At 37.6% G+C, this 17,250-nt stretch overlaps 1 protein-coding gene across 12 annotated transcripts in view; it reads left to right on the top strand.

Moving 5' to 3' along the window:
* The window catches only part of EPB41L2 (erythrocyte membrane protein band 4.1 like 2), a 92,719-nt gene extending 82,275 nt beyond the window's left edge, over positions 1-10,444 (top strand). For 6 of the 12 annotated variants that reach the window (XM_088533872.1, XM_088533871.1, XM_088533869.1 and 3 more), the window contains 6 exons: positions 3,051-3,104; positions 3,317-3,883; positions 5,343-5,465; positions 6,001-6,099; positions 7,833-7,913; positions 10,307-10,444. In XM_088533872.1, the coding sequence (XP_088389998.1) occupies positions 3,051-3,104; positions 3,317-3,883; positions 5,343-5,465; positions 6,001-6,099; positions 7,833-7,913; positions 10,307-10,414 (1,032 nt within the window). In that variant the 3' untranslated portion in view covers positions 10,415-10,444. The remainder of the gene's footprint in view (positions 1-3,050; positions 3,105-3,316; positions 3,884-5,342; positions 5,466-6,000; positions 6,100-7,832; positions 7,914-10,306) is intronic. The other 6 variants (XM_088533876.1, XM_088533875.1, XM_088533874.1 and 3 more) reach the window with 3 other exon arrangements.
* The last annotated feature ends 6,806 nt before the right edge of the window (positions 10,445-17,250 follow it).

The raw sequence follows: 17,250 nt of genomic DNA, 5'->3' as shown, positions 1-17,250 counted from the left end.
ACAGAGAATCTGGAGTCCAAGTTCTTTCTTACCCCTGACTTATGATAAACCTGCCTGGTATTTGTAGACAATGCTCAGCCTCATTAGTATTATTAGTCTTGTAATTAGTCGACATTGCTCAGTTTATTGCTAGAATGCTTTTTTTTTTTTTTGATAGGATATTCGGAAAATAGACATGAGTAAAGCTGCTACCTACTACTGCTAATTTTCTTTTTTTTCCCCTTCCTTTTGCTTCACTGAAAATACAGGTCAATAAGTCTTTTTGCTAAGTATGAAAAATGTTATCTTAGTTAAATTTCATTTTTACCACTGTACCTCTTAAATGCACAGCATCTGTGACTTAATTGTGACAAAAATATGGTATACTGGTATGGATGTTACAAATACTTGAAATGTTGAGTCTGGATATCCAGAATCAACGTTTTTCCCTGCTACCCAAACCTGCTGCTTGCTTATAAGCGATATTTCATGTTAGTGTTTCTGCATGTGCCTGACTGCTTGCTAGGAAGCTAAGGATCTACAGAGGGTGATACGTACATATATACATACATACATAATACATAATTATTGTAAATATAGTAAAGATTTCCAATGCCATCTATTTGCTTAATCTATATGAAATGCATAATAGGACAGGGCTTGTGTTATCAGGCACATAGCTACTAGTGTTTTCCTTCTTTTAAAAGTTTTTTTAAAAAAATCAGAAGACTTAAAAAAAAAAAAAAAAAGATGATGGTAAAATGCAAATAGATGGGGGGATACGTGTCTCTGAGATGTGCAGTCTGACTGCAAGCAGAGATTGTGACTTTTTTCTATATTACAATTTTGAGTGGTTGGAATAAATGTGGTGTCAGAGTACAGCAGAGGCATCATGAATTATTTTTGGCTTTTCTTGTAAACTATAATTAGATTAACTTTTGTTAGGCATAATAAACTAGGGTGAGTAGAAAGCGAGGGTAACACATTACCCTGATGAATGACAAATTTAGCAACATTGCTGATCTTATCAGCTTGCATTCAGTTTGTTTTCCTAGCCACTTTTGAATGATACTTAAATTTTATTGTAGGAGGAAAACAGAGGGGTGGTTCTTTCTTTTCTGTTCTGCATGCCATACATGTAGTACTATGCATAGTACTATGTACACAGTAGCACAGTGCTGCTTAAATACATGTCCGGCTTCTAAAATGCTAATATAAAAGTAGTTCTGTGCATGTTGTAGTTCTCTGCATTGCGTTTTGTCTTTCCTCTGAAATGTGCTTCTGCCTTGATTGTCTGCATTTCCTAAGATAGAAATATTTAATGTTAGCAAAATGTATGTTACATCTATATTATACTTGTTATGTGTCTGGCTTTTTATTTTAACTGCCTGCTTGTGATGTGATACAAGAGCTTGTGGAAGGAAAACTGAGATGAGAATTAGAGCTTTTTCAGAAGGCTGTGCCCACACAAATTTTAATTTTTGTTTTACCACACAGATTGATAGCGCTCCAGAAAGTAGACTGGACTAAATATAACTTTTCCCAATTCCCTTTTTCCAAAAATTCCCAATAGAGTGGGCAAGGCTTTTAGTAAGTGGTTCCTTAATAAATACAGATCTGCTTAAGTGGGATTTGGGGGCCAGAGGGGAGTTGTTTTTGTTTTGTGATTTTATATTTTTCAAATAGCTACTTGAAAAACAACCTTTAGAAGTTACAGTGAATACATTTACTTTAGCCTTCTGGCTATGTTCAAAGAAGATGTACTTGACTACTCCGTGCCCGAAGCTTTGAACCACTAGGGGCAAGATGCTAAGAAATGATTTTTTTATTATTTTTTTAATGGAAATAATCCCAATATTAATCTATAATTAATATTATAGAATTAAGGAATTATCCTCCACAAAATGTTTATCGCTTCTTTCCTCCGCTTAATGTTTGTGACTTTCCTGGTGTGCAGTAGAGAGCCGCTTGGCGGGCACACGCGCTGCGCGCACACACACACACACGTGTGTGCGGGCACACGCACCGTGCTGCGCTGCTGCCGTGCGCTGCGCTTCCCTCCCGCCTGTCCCTCCCTGCGCAGGGGGCGCCGCTCGGCCGTGGCTGCCGCTCTCTAACGTGTCTCTCCGCTTCCCTCCTCTCGCCCGCGCAGAGCCTGGCGGAAGAGATCGCCTCCCTCTTGGCGAGCCGCGAGGCCCTGGCCGCCGCCGCCGCCGCCGCCGCGCGGCCACCGGAGGGCGCTGCCGGGAAGGCCGAGGCCGCCGCGCCGCCGCGCCAGGTGCGGTCAGCGCCCGACGGCCTCGGGGCGGCGGAAGTGCCGCGAGAGCCGGGATTAAGTCACAGATGATGTGTGGGGGATTAAGATTGGCTGGGAGAGCGGGGGAGGGGGGGACCTAAAACCCAAGTTATGGAGTTTTTAAATCTAACCTACAGATATCCATTGCGTCACTTTGTCATGGAAGAAATACTAATGCAGTTTACTCACCCTCACCGTTCGAGCAGCACACTGAATCCTAACGGCATCATCCTGGTGATCGCCTATTGCTGTTTTAATAACGTACCAGCCTAAACAATCTCCCCCTTACTATCTGTTAAATTTCATAAAGTGGCAGACCACAGCTGAACTAATAAAGCCTTCCAATAAAGTCTTATTGTGCGTGATGATAACCTGATAGGAGACTGCTAAAGTTTTTGTTTTCCAGCAATATTATTTGTTACTAATTCCTGATGTGAGATATCTGCCTCCATAGCATGACTGACTAGTGTGTTCATGGTTTTTCACATTTTACATAATTATCTTGTTTTATCCTAATTAATAAATCCTTTTTTTTTTTTTGAGTAGAATATTTTAATGAAGTGGAAGGAAAAGAGCTTAGTTCTTTGCGGCTCTCACAGTAAACGCGCATTACCTGTCTAATTTCACCAATATACATTCCTAAAGCTTGCCGTGCCATGGCTATGCTGTTGTAAAGGGATGTGCCTGTGTTTTGTGTAGCATATTAAGTATTTGTGTTTCCTGGTGCTTAGAAATTGCATTCATTTGTGTCCTTTGATTGCTTTTTGTTTCACAGAGGCATGGTTCCCGAGCAGAAAGGCCTTGCGTTGGAGTCAGCGATGCTGATAAGGTTCTACTGATTTTTCCATAGTTAAATCTGGCTTTGACGCTTCCAATCCATCTTCATTCTTTCTTTCCCTTTTCAGTTAACCACCACAACCATCTTTTGTCTTCTACATGACACGAACCAGCCATCAGCTAATCTCTTTTTTTTTTCTCTCATCATTTTAATTTATTCATATACTATACTTTTGTTTTTCCTCATCCGTGTTTTTTGTGCAGAGTTCACATGAGACTCTGGACATAGTGGAGGAGAAGAAGCAGGCAGAGGTTGGGAGAGAAGAAGCAGTAGTCATAGACGAAACCAACAAAGGGAAAATGCAAGTTGCTACTGATGCTGGGGAAACATGTAAGGTGGAACACCTCGCCAAAAAGGACTCATCGTCGTTGCCGTCAGATAGTAACAGCAGCAGTAGTAGTGAGAGTGAGGATGAAGAGGTGGGAGAATACCAGCCACATCATAGGGCAATTGAGGAAGTCATCAGGGAAGAACAAGAAGAAGAAGATGATGCAAACAGGAAAAAAGAGCACCAGGAAAAGATAATGCAGCCTGTAGAAGCTACAACAGAAGGCAGTAAAGTACATGTACCAGCTGAGCACGTAGCTCAAGTTGCAGCTGAAGCTTTGGTCCAGGAAAATGCAGTTACCCTAGCTACAGAAGAGAAGAAGGTCTCAGAGGAGGTGAAGCAAGACGTAGGTGAAGAAAAAGAGGAAGAGCAGCTCAGACTGAATGGAGATATGTCTCATGTTGACATTGATGTTGCACCTCAAATAATTTGTTGTTCAGAGGTAAATGGTAGATCAGTTTGACGACTAGATTAAACAGAGAGGTTTCTCGGGGTGAAAATATACCTGGCTTTCTTCTTCTCCTGTTCTTCCAGCTCTTCAGGCATTCAGCAAGATTCAGATCATTTGGAAGGGGAAACCACTGAGAGCAGAGAAATTCTGTCTCCTTCAGTTATGGTTTCTGGCTTTTTGCTAGAACTGGATGCAAGTCACCAGTACAGCAAACCTTCCGAAGGCTGCCATCTCCTTTTTCTCTCCCTCTTATTTTATAGGCACATGCATAATATATTTTTTACATGTTTTTATTGTTTTAAGTCTCGTCTTGTATTTGTCAATTGTTTTTGACATGTCCGTGACCTGTAATTGTGATCGGAAAAGGAATTGGAAAATGTCAGTCACAATTTTTGTACCTTTTTTTTTTTCCGCTATTATCTGCTGCTGCTCTTTTTTTCTTTTTTTTCCTTCTCTTTTTTTTTGAAAAATATTTATGGATTTGGGGGCTAGAATAAGTATGGTTAGGAACTGGGTAGATATTTAAAGGGAATGCACATGTAATTATCTTAGTGGGAAGTCTTCTAGAAGGCAAGAAAGCCACCTGTGTGTGAAAGTGTGTGAAATACAGATAAGGATCTAGGACCTTTTTCCTAAGTGCCTTTGAAATCAATGGGAGATAGCAAGTGATGCATCCAGCAGAATTATAAAAGGCTTTACTTGTGTTCCTTAAGTTATTGAATATAATTGAAAGTCTCTTGCAATACCGTAAGTCACGAGTTCATTGGCTTAGGGATCTCCTTGTTAATCACTGCCCTCTTGACGTGGAGAACACAACTAGCAGACCTCTAAGTGGGTAAAATCTTTTTTTAAGGTCAAAAGAGGCTATTGATATCTAGACTTAGTACAATGAATGTAGCCTGCTTAAAAACCAAAAGTCAAAGTTGTCTTTCTGACCCAGAAGTAGTACCTTTGAAAAGCAAACGTTTTGTGATATTTTCTTGAATTTTTAGTCCTTATTTGCAGCTAGGCTAGTTGAGATGATACTTTTTCTGGTGAAGTCTAGTGTGAAGTTTATCCACCTGAGCTAGCTGTGAATTTCTTGTTTAAGGGAACATTTACCTAAGGTAGATTTTTTTTTTTCCTGCTGATGCTGTTTCACCCATTTTAAATACCTATGTTGCAAATTAGTTTTAGAAATTACTTTCTAATATATTCGGTGCTAGCAACTCTAGCAAATGCTATTAGGAGATTAGAATTCCCTCTCACAGTTGGCTACGACAACTAGAAAACTGGTTTATTAGTCCTTATTTCATTTTGCTTGTTTATTTTTGCTTCTTGATTGGGAAAATGGTTTAAAATATTTATCTTACTGCTACGCTTTTGACAGGGTTTTCGTTGCGCTTTCTTGGTCCAGTTCACAAGACTTTTTGTTACGTCTTTTGAATTATTTCTGTCTGTTGCACCACAGCCTCCAGTAGTGAAAACAGAGATGGTAACCATTTCGGATGCTTCACAGAGAACTGAAATCTCCACTAAGGAAGTTCCAATTGTTCAAACAGAGACTAAAACCATCACATATGAATCTCCACAGGTATAGTGACTTGGTCATTTGATCTATCATTTGGTATATGGTTTGCAAGTCAAGTTTTATTACACCCCTTTCTGGCTCGAATTAAAGAGATATAATGCCCAAGAAATGCTTTACAAAAACCTGTGCTTACTTCTAGCAGCCAAGACTATGCTTTGACTATGGATTAGTTGGACTGAAGAAACTATTACTTTAACAGTGCCCAACCCCTCTTTTATTAAAAAAAAAAAAAAAAAGCTAGTTTATAATTGTCTGCAAATGTAAAGCCATATTTACTATTGGAAATTTGATTTAATTCTAATTGCCCCTGAAAAGAGCACCAACTTTAATTATAAATCTTGTCCAAGACTAAAACATAACAGTCTACACAATTCAGTAAACTTGACAGCTTCTATTCAGATTTTTGGTTTTTAACTTTTTCCATTTGAACTGAAGATTTAAGTGTCTGCTCAGTGATTAAAAATGCAGTTTTTCAAGTTAAAACATTTCTTTTTTAATGCCAAAGTATGAAAAATAAAACCTTTTTTTCTTCTCACAGTTTGATGGCAGTCCAGGCAGCAATGCTGGTGTCCTGCTGAGTGCACAGACAATTACATCAGAATCAATTTCCACTACCACAACTACACACATCACAAAGGTAAGATGGATAAAGTCTCTCTGAACTGAAAAATATCTAATGTAGCTCCTCAGACCTCTGTTCTGCTAAACAAAGCTGACTTAAAATAGACTGGATTCATTTTAGGCATATGGAGTGAGTTGACTTTCCAACAGAGAAGTCTGAATAAGGGAGAACATCTGGGAAGCGGACAGGGAAGGGTATGGAAATGTGCTGAAGTGCTTCAGTACTTCATATAGGTGTGATTTCTGGGGTTAGACAAGGTGTTTGGACCTAGATTTTTACAGTCTTGATTCTGTTCTCATTCACTGTGTACAGCCTTTGAAAACACAGGAGCCCCATTAATGGAATCTGCCATAAGGATGTACAGACACAGTTGTTTTTTCATCTTGGTGGTGTTCTTCCTTGCACTGTTGCTTCTAAAGCAGATTTAGAAACAAGTCATACTGTTAGATTGCTTTGGCAAACAAGTGTTTTGGGAGATGAGCTATCTCCTTCATATATCTCTTCACAGTATGTTAGAGCTACCAAGTATTATTTTTTTCATCATTTATGCAAGCATTTCTAAAAATTTAAAAGATGGGTACTAACAGCAGAGTTTTCATCTCATGTCTTTGAACTGTTAGCATATTTTTTCTGAGAAGACTGCAGAAAGCATTATTTGAAGTAAAGAAAAAGGGAAGAGGAAAAATGTAAGGTACATTTTGGGGTATTTTTTCCCGCCAAGACAAAAAGCTTCATGTCACCACAGAATGGAACAGTAACTCACTGCATCAGTGGTTAGTTTTGCAAACAAATAATCTAAAGATAAATTTGCATTTGCAGAAGAACCTTGCAGAGATGATGTTGGAAAGTTGAGATGAAAGTCACCCAACAGAAACTGAGCTTAGAATTTAAAATATGATATTTTATTAAATAGATTAACCAACAGATGCCCTTCAATCTCCTACTTCTTGGATTCATTAGCCATCACCATCCTTACTGAATAAAATATGCTTTACCCATTCAAAATTAGGAAGTGGGATTTTCTTGTTAAGTTCAGATGTGAAAAAAAATGTTTCATTTAGGAAGCAACTGTTTAAATGAGAAGTATTTTAGTCTTCTCAAAAATGACTAGAAAGACATCTTTTCTTGTAGACTGATGATCATTGATTCAAAAGGCTTTATGAACTTTCACTATTAATATCGGAACCTGAAAAAATTGAAATGTTATTTTTCTAACAATGTTCTTGAAAGAATCATCTTGAAACTTTTCTAATACAGTTAATGCTTCTTAAGAACTACTTTCTTCTTTTCTGTCAGACAGGACTTAAAATAGCATAGGATTTAATTTATTTTTAGAAATATTTCTCTAAGCAACAATTTTTTAATCATTAGAGTGAGATGGGAAGAAACAAGGCACAATTATTTCCATCTTGCATCTTGCCAGTCTTATTTGATGGAGGAGGTTGGAACTCCCATTCGTGTGTGCTTCTAGATGTGTTCAAACTTGAGTTTAAAAACACAGAAGGAACCCTCCTTGCTTGTTTTTTCTTGGGATTTTTTTTTCTAGGCTTTTCTTATCACTACAATATATCTAGCTGCATAACTGAGGAGAGGAAAAAAAAAATACAAGAATATTTACTGCTAACTGCAGTCCATTGACAGAGAAATTCCGTTGTTTCAGTGCAGTGGAAAGGAGTGCTTTGCGAATCCTCTTCCTGGTTATACGGAATAACTGTAAAGATGTTTTCTTGTTTTTGTGCCATCTGTAGATGGTAAAAGGTGGGGTATCAGAAACAAGAATTGAGAAGCGCATTGTCATTACTGGAGATGCAGATATTGACCATGATGAGGTGAGTGTGTGAGCTGTTAATATGTCCAGTGTGTTGCTAACAGTCCAGTCATCCAAAAGTTCTTCCAAAAATAAAAAAATAGGTAAATAAGTTGAATATGAAGAATCAGATAGATGCTAGGATAGTCGGGCAATTGCAGCAAAGTTGTTAGCAATCGTGTTTTCTGAATGAGGAGTATTTAGAGTATAACTGAGGAAAAAACATTTGCAACTTTGCATTGCAGATTACAGGAGTGGTTTTTCTACCCTCTTTAAAGTGATTGCGTTTTCTGGAATAGTACTGTGCAGTGCTTTTTCCTGCCAAATGGGGAAAAAAAAAGCATTACTACAGTCATCCATTTTAAAATATTAATCTAGATAGGCAGGAGTCCTATGCTTCATGTCAGCAACATTTGAATGCAAATCTCATTTTGAATGAAATCCTTGAAATATATTAAGGCATAAACTACTTGAGTTCAAAAATAATAGTTTTTGCTCTCTATGTGCAAAACTGCGTATAATGAAAGAAATGTAATTGTTGATTCACTGGAGCCTTATATAAGTGTCTTTGATCTTTATCACAAAATCGATTGCAATTTTTTATGGTCTTAGAAGAAAGTTACTATCACTTCTATCTGCTCAATTAGCTGAATTTGAGAAGTACATAGACAAAACTTGGAGAAAAGTGTAATTAGATCTTCTTTGGAATGACAAAGTTAATTGACAATCAGTGGAAATAATACATATTAAAATGCCTACCTCTACATAAAACTGCACTGAATCCAACTCTAACTTTATGGTAGCTACCCAAATCAACAGGATTTAATTTAACTTCTCGGTCGTGACATAGCGAGAGCTTTCTGTGAATCTAATTTCAGATTTTGATGTACCTCTGGAAAGTGTCTCATGACAAATTCAATCTCTTTTTGAAGCTTGTAATTAAATGACAGAGCTGTTAAGCATTAGGCACGGTTTGTATCTGCCTTGACATCCCTTTAATGTATTTATGATGTTTGAAAAGGTCAGACAATACTTTCGCTTTAGTAAAACTGTTCTCCTAGCCCTCCTTTAATCTAAGGTAATGAAGTAAAAAAAAATGAAACTGCATTCTTTTGTCTTTGTGCCCTCTACATCACTAACCAGTTTTTAACGAAGAGATGTTTTAAACTGAGTTTCAGAATACAAATGATTCATACACTTCCTGTGATACAGGGATGAGGGACTTTAATCAAGCCTCAAACAATGAAGAAATATATAAAACAGCAATTCTTAAATCTGAACAGCCGGTTTTTTAAATCTTCACTTGTACTACATAGAATACATTTGGCGTACCTTAAAACACAAACTAATAATAAAAAAATACAATTAATACAAGAGCAAACATCGATATTGTTCCAGTGCATTATGTATGCTTCTGTACATGTTTTCTTATCATATCTTCAGCTTCCTTGCCTGTTAATCATTAAGGTGGAAAATGTTGATGTTCTTCCAGTTTTCTTTCAAAATTTATTATTTCTTTTTTAACTACCATCTACGGCTCAGGAACTTTTCACATTTTTAAACTAATATCCATCTTCTTGTTGCATCATGTTTTTCTTCCTGCTTCTAGTATATATTTTAAGTGGTGCTTGAGGCTAGACTGACTGTGAGTTTGTTGTTGCCATACAGTACCTTTGCCAGCTCCTTTCAGCTTCTTCGTGATTTCTTTTGTTGTTCCATCAGTAATGCAATTGGCCAAAATAAGTTTCAGATGAAGGAACCAGAGCTCTTTTGTGTGCTCTGCCACAGAAGTGCACTTCTGTGGTTGGCTGTGAAACCTAATGTGCAGTGACACATCTCTTAAGAGGATAAAATTTCTTAAAATGTGGAGAAAGCATTAAAAAGAAACTGACCAGTTATACTTCCCCGAGTTAAACTAGAGAATTTTGTCTTCAACTAGTAAAAGGAGGAAAAGGAGATTCTTGTTTTGGGAATGACATTTCTGTTATGATCTTCTCCTGGAGCTTCAGCAAGGTATTTAGACCAGATAGTTTAAAAAAAAAAATGGTGGGGGGGCAACTTTTACTTCTAGTACTGCTTTGTCTTTTATTTGCCGAATCTTTTGTAAAAGTTCTAAAACTTCAGGTATAGGAGTACTTTCCCATGGAATAAAGTAAGTAAGTTATTTTATGGGTGTCTTTTGTTACTTTTTGGAAATTTCAGTAAATCTACAAAGCCAGATTTAATACTGGGGGAAGAGAAGGGAAGAAAGAGGGGTGTTCTTTTGTTCATTTATTTGATGGAGACCTTCCAAACTCAGAAATTTAGTTGCTCAGAAGTCTATTATGAAAACTTCCAGTACAGCTTGTCTACCTCCCACGTCTCTATGAGTATCTTTTTGTAGCCACTGAAGTTATATTTCAAATATTTTTGCAGGCCCTGGCACAGGCAATCAAAGAAGCCAAAGAACAGCACCCTGACATGTCTGTCACAAGAGTAGTGGTGCACAAAGAAACTGAACTTGCAGAGGAAGATGAAGAGTAAAATCAAAATGCCATCAAGCAAATATTTCAGGTAAACCTTCAATGTGAAACAGGTTCAATAACATATATGTGTAAGTAACATAGTTTGAAAAAGTAGCATCAATTTTCTGCTCTATTCTGCATTCCGACTGGTTTGACGAGTGCTGGGGCTTTTTGGTATATACTATCACAAACTGGTGCAATGAAACATGCACTTAAGTGCAAGAACTGATCGTAAGTCCCCACTCGCGCAAATTTTTATTTAAATTTGAATTTTTCTTTTAAGGGTCTCCCAGTTATATTACAGTACTCTCACTATGACGTTTCCTGTGACATTTGGTCAAGTGACTGTAGTTTATCATAAGTGAATTTGGGCCATTTTGGTAAATACAAAGCATATGTCATGTTTTTTGTACCAGTACAATTACAGAGAAGGAGTTAAAAGCTTTGCATATTGAAGTTTTAATGCCTCTTATCAGGTGAAAGAAATATACAAAGGAACACCCGTGTACTAGGCCCTCATTCAGTTGGTGTATTCTTCAGTTCCAGCATATTTGTATTTGAGGCTGGACTTTTTCCTCTGTTGGTATAAGTGCGATAAAAAAAGGAAACAAAACTCCCGCTGTGGCCTCCCCTACACTGTGCAGGGGAGAAACGTCACCCCCTCAGGCGGCTCATGCCGGTGTTCCCAAGGCAGCCCGGGACGCTGATGCCCACCTTCACCCCCAGGGCTTGTTGCTGGCTCACGTGCAGCTTTGTGCACTAGGGTGCCCAGGTCCTGTTCTGCAAAGCTGCTGCCTCTGGCCTGTCGTGGTGGCTGGTGGTGTTCCTGCCCCGCTGCAGGGCTTTGCCTTTCCCTTGGTAGAACTTCATGAGGTTCCTCCCTGCCCATTACTCCAGCCTTTTGAGGGCCAAAAGGCAGGACACTATCTGGTCCATCAGTCACTCCTCTTAGCTTTGTGTCACCTGCAAATTGCCATTATGAAAGAATTTGAGTCTTCCTGAACTACAAAGCAATCACAAACACCCTGGCTATTGTTAGTAGGAGACACTGAACTCCTGCGACATACAGCATACCTACATTGACAGTATTGAATGCTGTGAAAAAGTCCAGGATGATCAAGGTAGGATGTCTAACCTCTGCCCACAGACAGAAAGATTATCCCAGTTGTTTGTATCAGAGGCCTCGTGTTAGATCTAAAGGTTGTTTCAAGCAACCTGAATTACCAATTACCTCTTGCCTTTGAGCTTGCTCAGAAACTATTTTTCACATAGTACAAGAGCTAAGCTTGAGCTACCCTCTGAAAATTGCTTTAGTTGTGCAGTTACTTGAAAAAGTAATTAATAACCTTTGCTCATAATTTATAAAATCCATGAAGAAAATGGATCAGGTTTGGAAGTGTTAGGTTAACACTGCTTCACCTGCTAGATGTAATGTTATAAACTGTGGAAATATCAAAGGTCTGTCTTTTGGTGGACGTGAATGATTCTGGCCTTTTTAGAAAGAATTTCAAAAGCTGCAACCTCTCTCAAGTAGTTGCCCAGCTGTCAGTAGCTTAAAACACCCAGTGCTGTGCCTGGCAGACGCTTCTTTGTTTTCATGTGCCAGATACGTAAGAGGGCTGTAGAGAAGAAAGGCTTCCCTCATACTTGAATGGGTTGAAGGGTGATGGAGTGGGTAGGGGTTTGGGAGTTGTTTTGTTTCCTTTTTGTTTGCTTTTTAGTAAAGGCTAATGTGACCAAGTCACCAAAAATAAAGAACTGCTCAGGAAGCTCTATATGTTGTCACTCTCATTTCTTATTTCAGTGTTCAGCTACATTTGCTTTGTAGCTTTGTTGCTTAGTAACACTGGAAACTGTGGAAAGCTCCCTGCAGGCATGGCATGTATGCCCCAGCTTTGTTCTGAAAATATAGGAGATGACATGGGGTGGCGCTGAACTGTAAGGTGGTAATGGCTGACAAGGCCCCACATCACATAATGGCAAAAATAGTTCTAGATGATTGTGTTTAGGCTTTTGAATTACACTGTGACTCTTGATTATTTGTTTCTAAGGTAATGAAAACTCTGCCCTGGCTATAACTACAGCAATAATCTTTGTAGAACTTTGTTGTCTGTAATAAAAATGAGAAATCCTACACTTGGGTTCTCGAGGATTATTGTTTGAAGGAGTTATTTTGTATTTACCTATTCACTAGATTGTGGGTTAAATTTTTCAGTAAACCGTGCGAGAGGTGAGCTCTTAAACACTAGGGGAATTCTTGAGTAGGGAACCTCCTCTCCCCCACCCATACCCTCCCATTTCCAAAACCCTCTAGAGAAGTGAGGACATCTGAAATCCGTTGATGTGAAATTCACACTGTTCCTCATGAATGTGTGTATAATCTTTGCACTCTTTTTCTTACAGAAATAAAAGGAATGACGGTGACCATGGTCATGCCCATGAAGAGTTGTGACCATTCCAATTCCCCAGGCCTCGCAGTGAGGACCAGACATTCCAGACTGAACTGCCAAAACCAAACGTTGCTCTAACATCTTGGGTCTATATTCCCTTGCAGTCTGACTTGTTCCTTTTTTATAACCACTTAACAATCTTAGAGTTTTTTATGACATTTTAGAGGATTTCATCTTTTTTTGCACACCTACTTGCCACTTTGGAAGCTGATTTCTTTACTACATGAAAGTGAACAAAAGATCTGGTAAGCGTTGTTGGAGCAGGTGGTAACTGTGCAGAAAGGAGGATCTTAACTAATTTAGATAAGTTTTTTTTTTTTTTTTTTTCTCCAGATATTTCAAATGAAATCTCTTACTGGAATAATTTACAGATTTTTTTTTCCAGATTATTCAGGTATATATATTACCATATATATATAACAAAGTTTTTTATAACAGTAAAACATTTCCTAAAATTTGACAAAATATATTTCTTTGGATAAATTTTATACTGATATATCTATAACTCCTTCTGTTCTAAGGATCTCCTTCTCTCTGAGGGACAGAGATAGTGTGGCTGTCCGTAGAGAAAAAGGAGTACAGAGAAATTTCTTCTGACTGAGCACTGTGTTTTAAAAATCTTTTGCACTTTGGTGCCAATGCTCAACTCTATATAATATAGACGCTTCGCAGTCTGCAACATTCCAGATAAGGAAAGAAGGAAGCATCCTTGTTCAAAGCATCCTTCTCTTCTTCCAACAGGAGATGATATAGGCAGCTTAAAACCTTAGTGCTTTCATTTTTTTTCTTACTATGTCCAAATTTCAACGCTTCCATTATTTGAATACATGTGTAGAATACTTGCTTTCTATTAAACCTCACTGTCTACATGTTAGAACTGACATTTCTGTTATTGAGAAAGTATGTGTTTCAGATGCTTTGTCTAATGAATTAATGCAGGTTTTTAGGATACTGAGCAAAACTGAGTGATGGATCTCATTCATAAAGTAGTAAGACAGTAATATCGTTTGATACGGACTGCCGTTGAGAAAACCCGTCACTGATGTTGGATTATATTTTTATTTGGGGCAATTTTTTTTTTTTGCTGTTGACTGTGTATAGTTAAAATGCCAAATTAGATTTATAGCAGCTTGAAGTTCTATTAAGTGATATTTTGCTTTCTGTAATTCTGTTTATAAAATAAAGTTGTTTATTCTCTACTTGACTTTTGGCACTTAGGCATAAATTTGAGAGATATTTAAGGTGAGCAAGTCGGTTTGAGGTAACTGCAATTTTAGAGGCGACAGAACCTTGAAAAGTAGGGAATTGATACAGAGCAGTTTTTCAGGTTTACCTGAAGGCTGGTATGATCTTCTGGCTCTTGCTAGAGTATCAGTCTGTTTTAGATCTCTTCCAGTGACCATCCTGGTTTCTGTGTCTCAGAAAAGAAACCTTTAGATGCCAAAAACACACTGGACAATAGTCCACATGTGAAAATGCCCCTGAGTCTGCAAGTGCTTCTGCTGAGCTCTTTGGGTGAGAGTGCACTGTGGCCTTCAAGTAACACCTCATCATAATACTTCTTAATACCCTTTTTTTAAAATCTCCTCTGAACAATATATTCATTATTGGTGCTGTTCCCAGTTTCACTTGATGCCATCTGTCAGCATGCTGGTTTAACACTAGTTCATGTTATATTTGGTTTCATGTAAGTTGAATAATATAAATCAACAGTAACCAAGAAGTTAATTTATATATGGATATAGGTGTTCTTAATTACATCCCAGGGCATATAGGTGTATGTAATTAAGACCTGAAAAATAGCAGGGAATCCAATTCATCGGCTTTTCAAAAATAAAGTCATTCTTTCTTTCAAATGAAAGAAGAACCCAACCAATAATATGAGGAGAAAAAAATACTGTGTATGAATAGAGAGATTGTCAAGAAAGTAGCACATTATGCATAGGCAGGAAGAGGTCAAAATGGGAAGATAAGATTTTTAGCAGATGTCTTGGTGAATTTCTCATACAAAAATATGTAAGAAAAGACTGTAAAATCTCTGAGGGGTTTTTGATGTGGTATAGTATTAGTTGCAGAACTTGTTTAGTGAGAAGAAGGCGTATTACTTCAGTTTCTTATTGAGTTGGATCTTTGATGTGTTAGACTCAATCTAGATCAGTATTGTTGTTTTTATTACAATTGTATCTAATCCTTCAAATTACAAATATAATATTCCTAAACTATTACCTTCACTGAGAGCCATATTTCTTCAAATACTAACCTGAACCTTATGTCAGGAACAAGAGAATGGTGCCTTTAGGCCAGCATAGTTTGTGCGTAGCTATCACTTCCATTAATTAAACACACACTGAACACACATATTTATTATCTTTGACATGTAGAAAAACTGTAGCTCCCAAGTGCGGCCAATCCTAAAAATACTCAAGGTTTACTGATGCTGGTTGCAAATAAATATTAAAATGTTCTAGAATACTGGGCAATTCTGATGTTTTATTGTGTTTATATATATATATATATATATTTATATATATATATATATATATATCTGTAGCAAATACAGTATTGCAACACATGCAGGAAAACAAACTGTGGTCAAGACACTTTATAAGCTAGCCTTACAATAATTAAGCCATTTCAAATATAATTACAGTCGCTCTTAATGAAAATCTGGAAAACGTATTTTAGTAATTAGTTCTGCTTTAATTACTGCTGCAGAAAAATGAGTCATGTGAATCCTTCATAAAAATACTTAATATATGGTGAGAAGATTTTAATTTTGATCACTTGAGGGTTCATAATAAATGTTGGGAATGTTCTGTGCATTGTTTCCTGGATTAAGGTTTAATAAAGGAAAAGCAAGCAACTCGGGTGACAGATTGTTTCCGAAAAACAACAGATCTATTGCCCAAAGCTATACACAACTGCAGAATGAAGTGTTTCTTGAAATGTTCTATTATTGGAGAGCTTAAGCACAATGACAACTTTCAGGCTGGCTGTGATAGAAATCTTCAGATGAAATGAAATATTAAGATAAGCAGATGATCTCTAGAGGTCCCTTCCAACCTCAACCATTCTGTGAGTCTGTGAGTCTGTGTGTGATAAGGATCAGAATCTGAGATCTGATGTAGATCAGGATGATCCTTGCCTATGCACTTGGCCATGATCAGTGAAAAGTTGTTAGCTTTTAGGCATCTTTACTGAGGAATGGGGGCTACTTGGAGCAGCTGTTGACATGACAGCACAACAAAGGAAGGTTTGAAGCAATTTTGATTTTCAGTATGTTCTGTTTTTTGCAGTGCACTGGGGAAAACAAGTGCTGGGATTAATATTAATACTTAGTTACTGTGTGGCTAAAGCTTGGAGTGCTCATTCTGTTTGGAATGAAAGAAATGGTCCCGGGGCTTTTGGAGGTAGGTCTGTCACATTGGCTGCCTGGGGCTGGGCTGAGTGACCGTCCCTTCCAGAATTCTCACTCCAGCTGAGGTTAGTAACAGATGCCTGGGGATGTCTGTAACCAACTACATTCTAGAGTACTAGCAAGTAGTACTTTACCAGAATGTTCTTTCAGCATTTTTCTAAGACTTACTGGTCCATCAGTGATATTTTGTATTTTTCTAGCCTGATAGTTTTTTGTTTTATACTTGAATTTGCTTATTGCTTTTTAAAAACTTCCTGTGGCAAGCATTTTTATCATTTCCTGTGTCTTTTAGGGGAAAAAAAAGGCCAAAAAGACAAATAAAAAGCTTGCTTTCATTTATTTTGAACCTGCCTTCTGCTAGCTTCATTTCTTCTCTCCATTGTATATAGTAGAAGGGACACCCAAACGAGAAAGTTTGAAAGTTTGTCCTTCCCCAGGCAGAAGCTAATCCAGAGTTTTGATCATTCTTGCTACCTTTATCTTTCGTATTGTAGGTTGAGTCATTAAAGTCTCTTCTGAGACATGACAAGGAAGCAGCCACAGAGATGTGACATGAGCACATTAAACATTATTCCTGGTTGTAAGTGGAGGGAATACTGTATGCTTTCCAGGTGAGAGGAGGACGGAGGACTCCAGTTATAACTATAAACTTTCCTTGCAATCACTTTGCATAGTTCTCATGTATTTAGGAAATATTTTTGCAGTTTATCAAGACAAATTATTTAATAGTGTTATTTAAAAATTTATTTTTCTTAATCAAGGAAATTACATAAGATAACCTTGGCTAAAGCATCTTGAAAACAGATTTTTCTGAAAATTTTCAGTAAGTGTGCTGCATGTTACTGAATCTGAATGCCAGATAACTCTTCATGTTAGCAATTACAGCTCAGTAAGTAGTTGAGCCTAAGGCAGCCAGTGCTTTTTCTGTTTTAATTATGTCTTACTTAATATCTCAATGCTGTATGGAATCCTGGTTGGTACCTATGG

This window comes from Tinamus guttatus, unplaced genomic scaffold, assembly GCF_059628265.1.
Source record: "Tinamus guttatus ecotype Peru unplaced genomic scaffold, ASM5962826v1 Tinamus_guttatus_pri_ptg000525l, whole genome shotgun sequence".
NCBI lineage: Eukaryota > Metazoa > Chordata > Aves > Tinamiformes > Tinamidae > Tinamus > Tinamus guttatus.
This window is presented reverse-complemented; position numbering and strand designations above follow the sequence as displayed.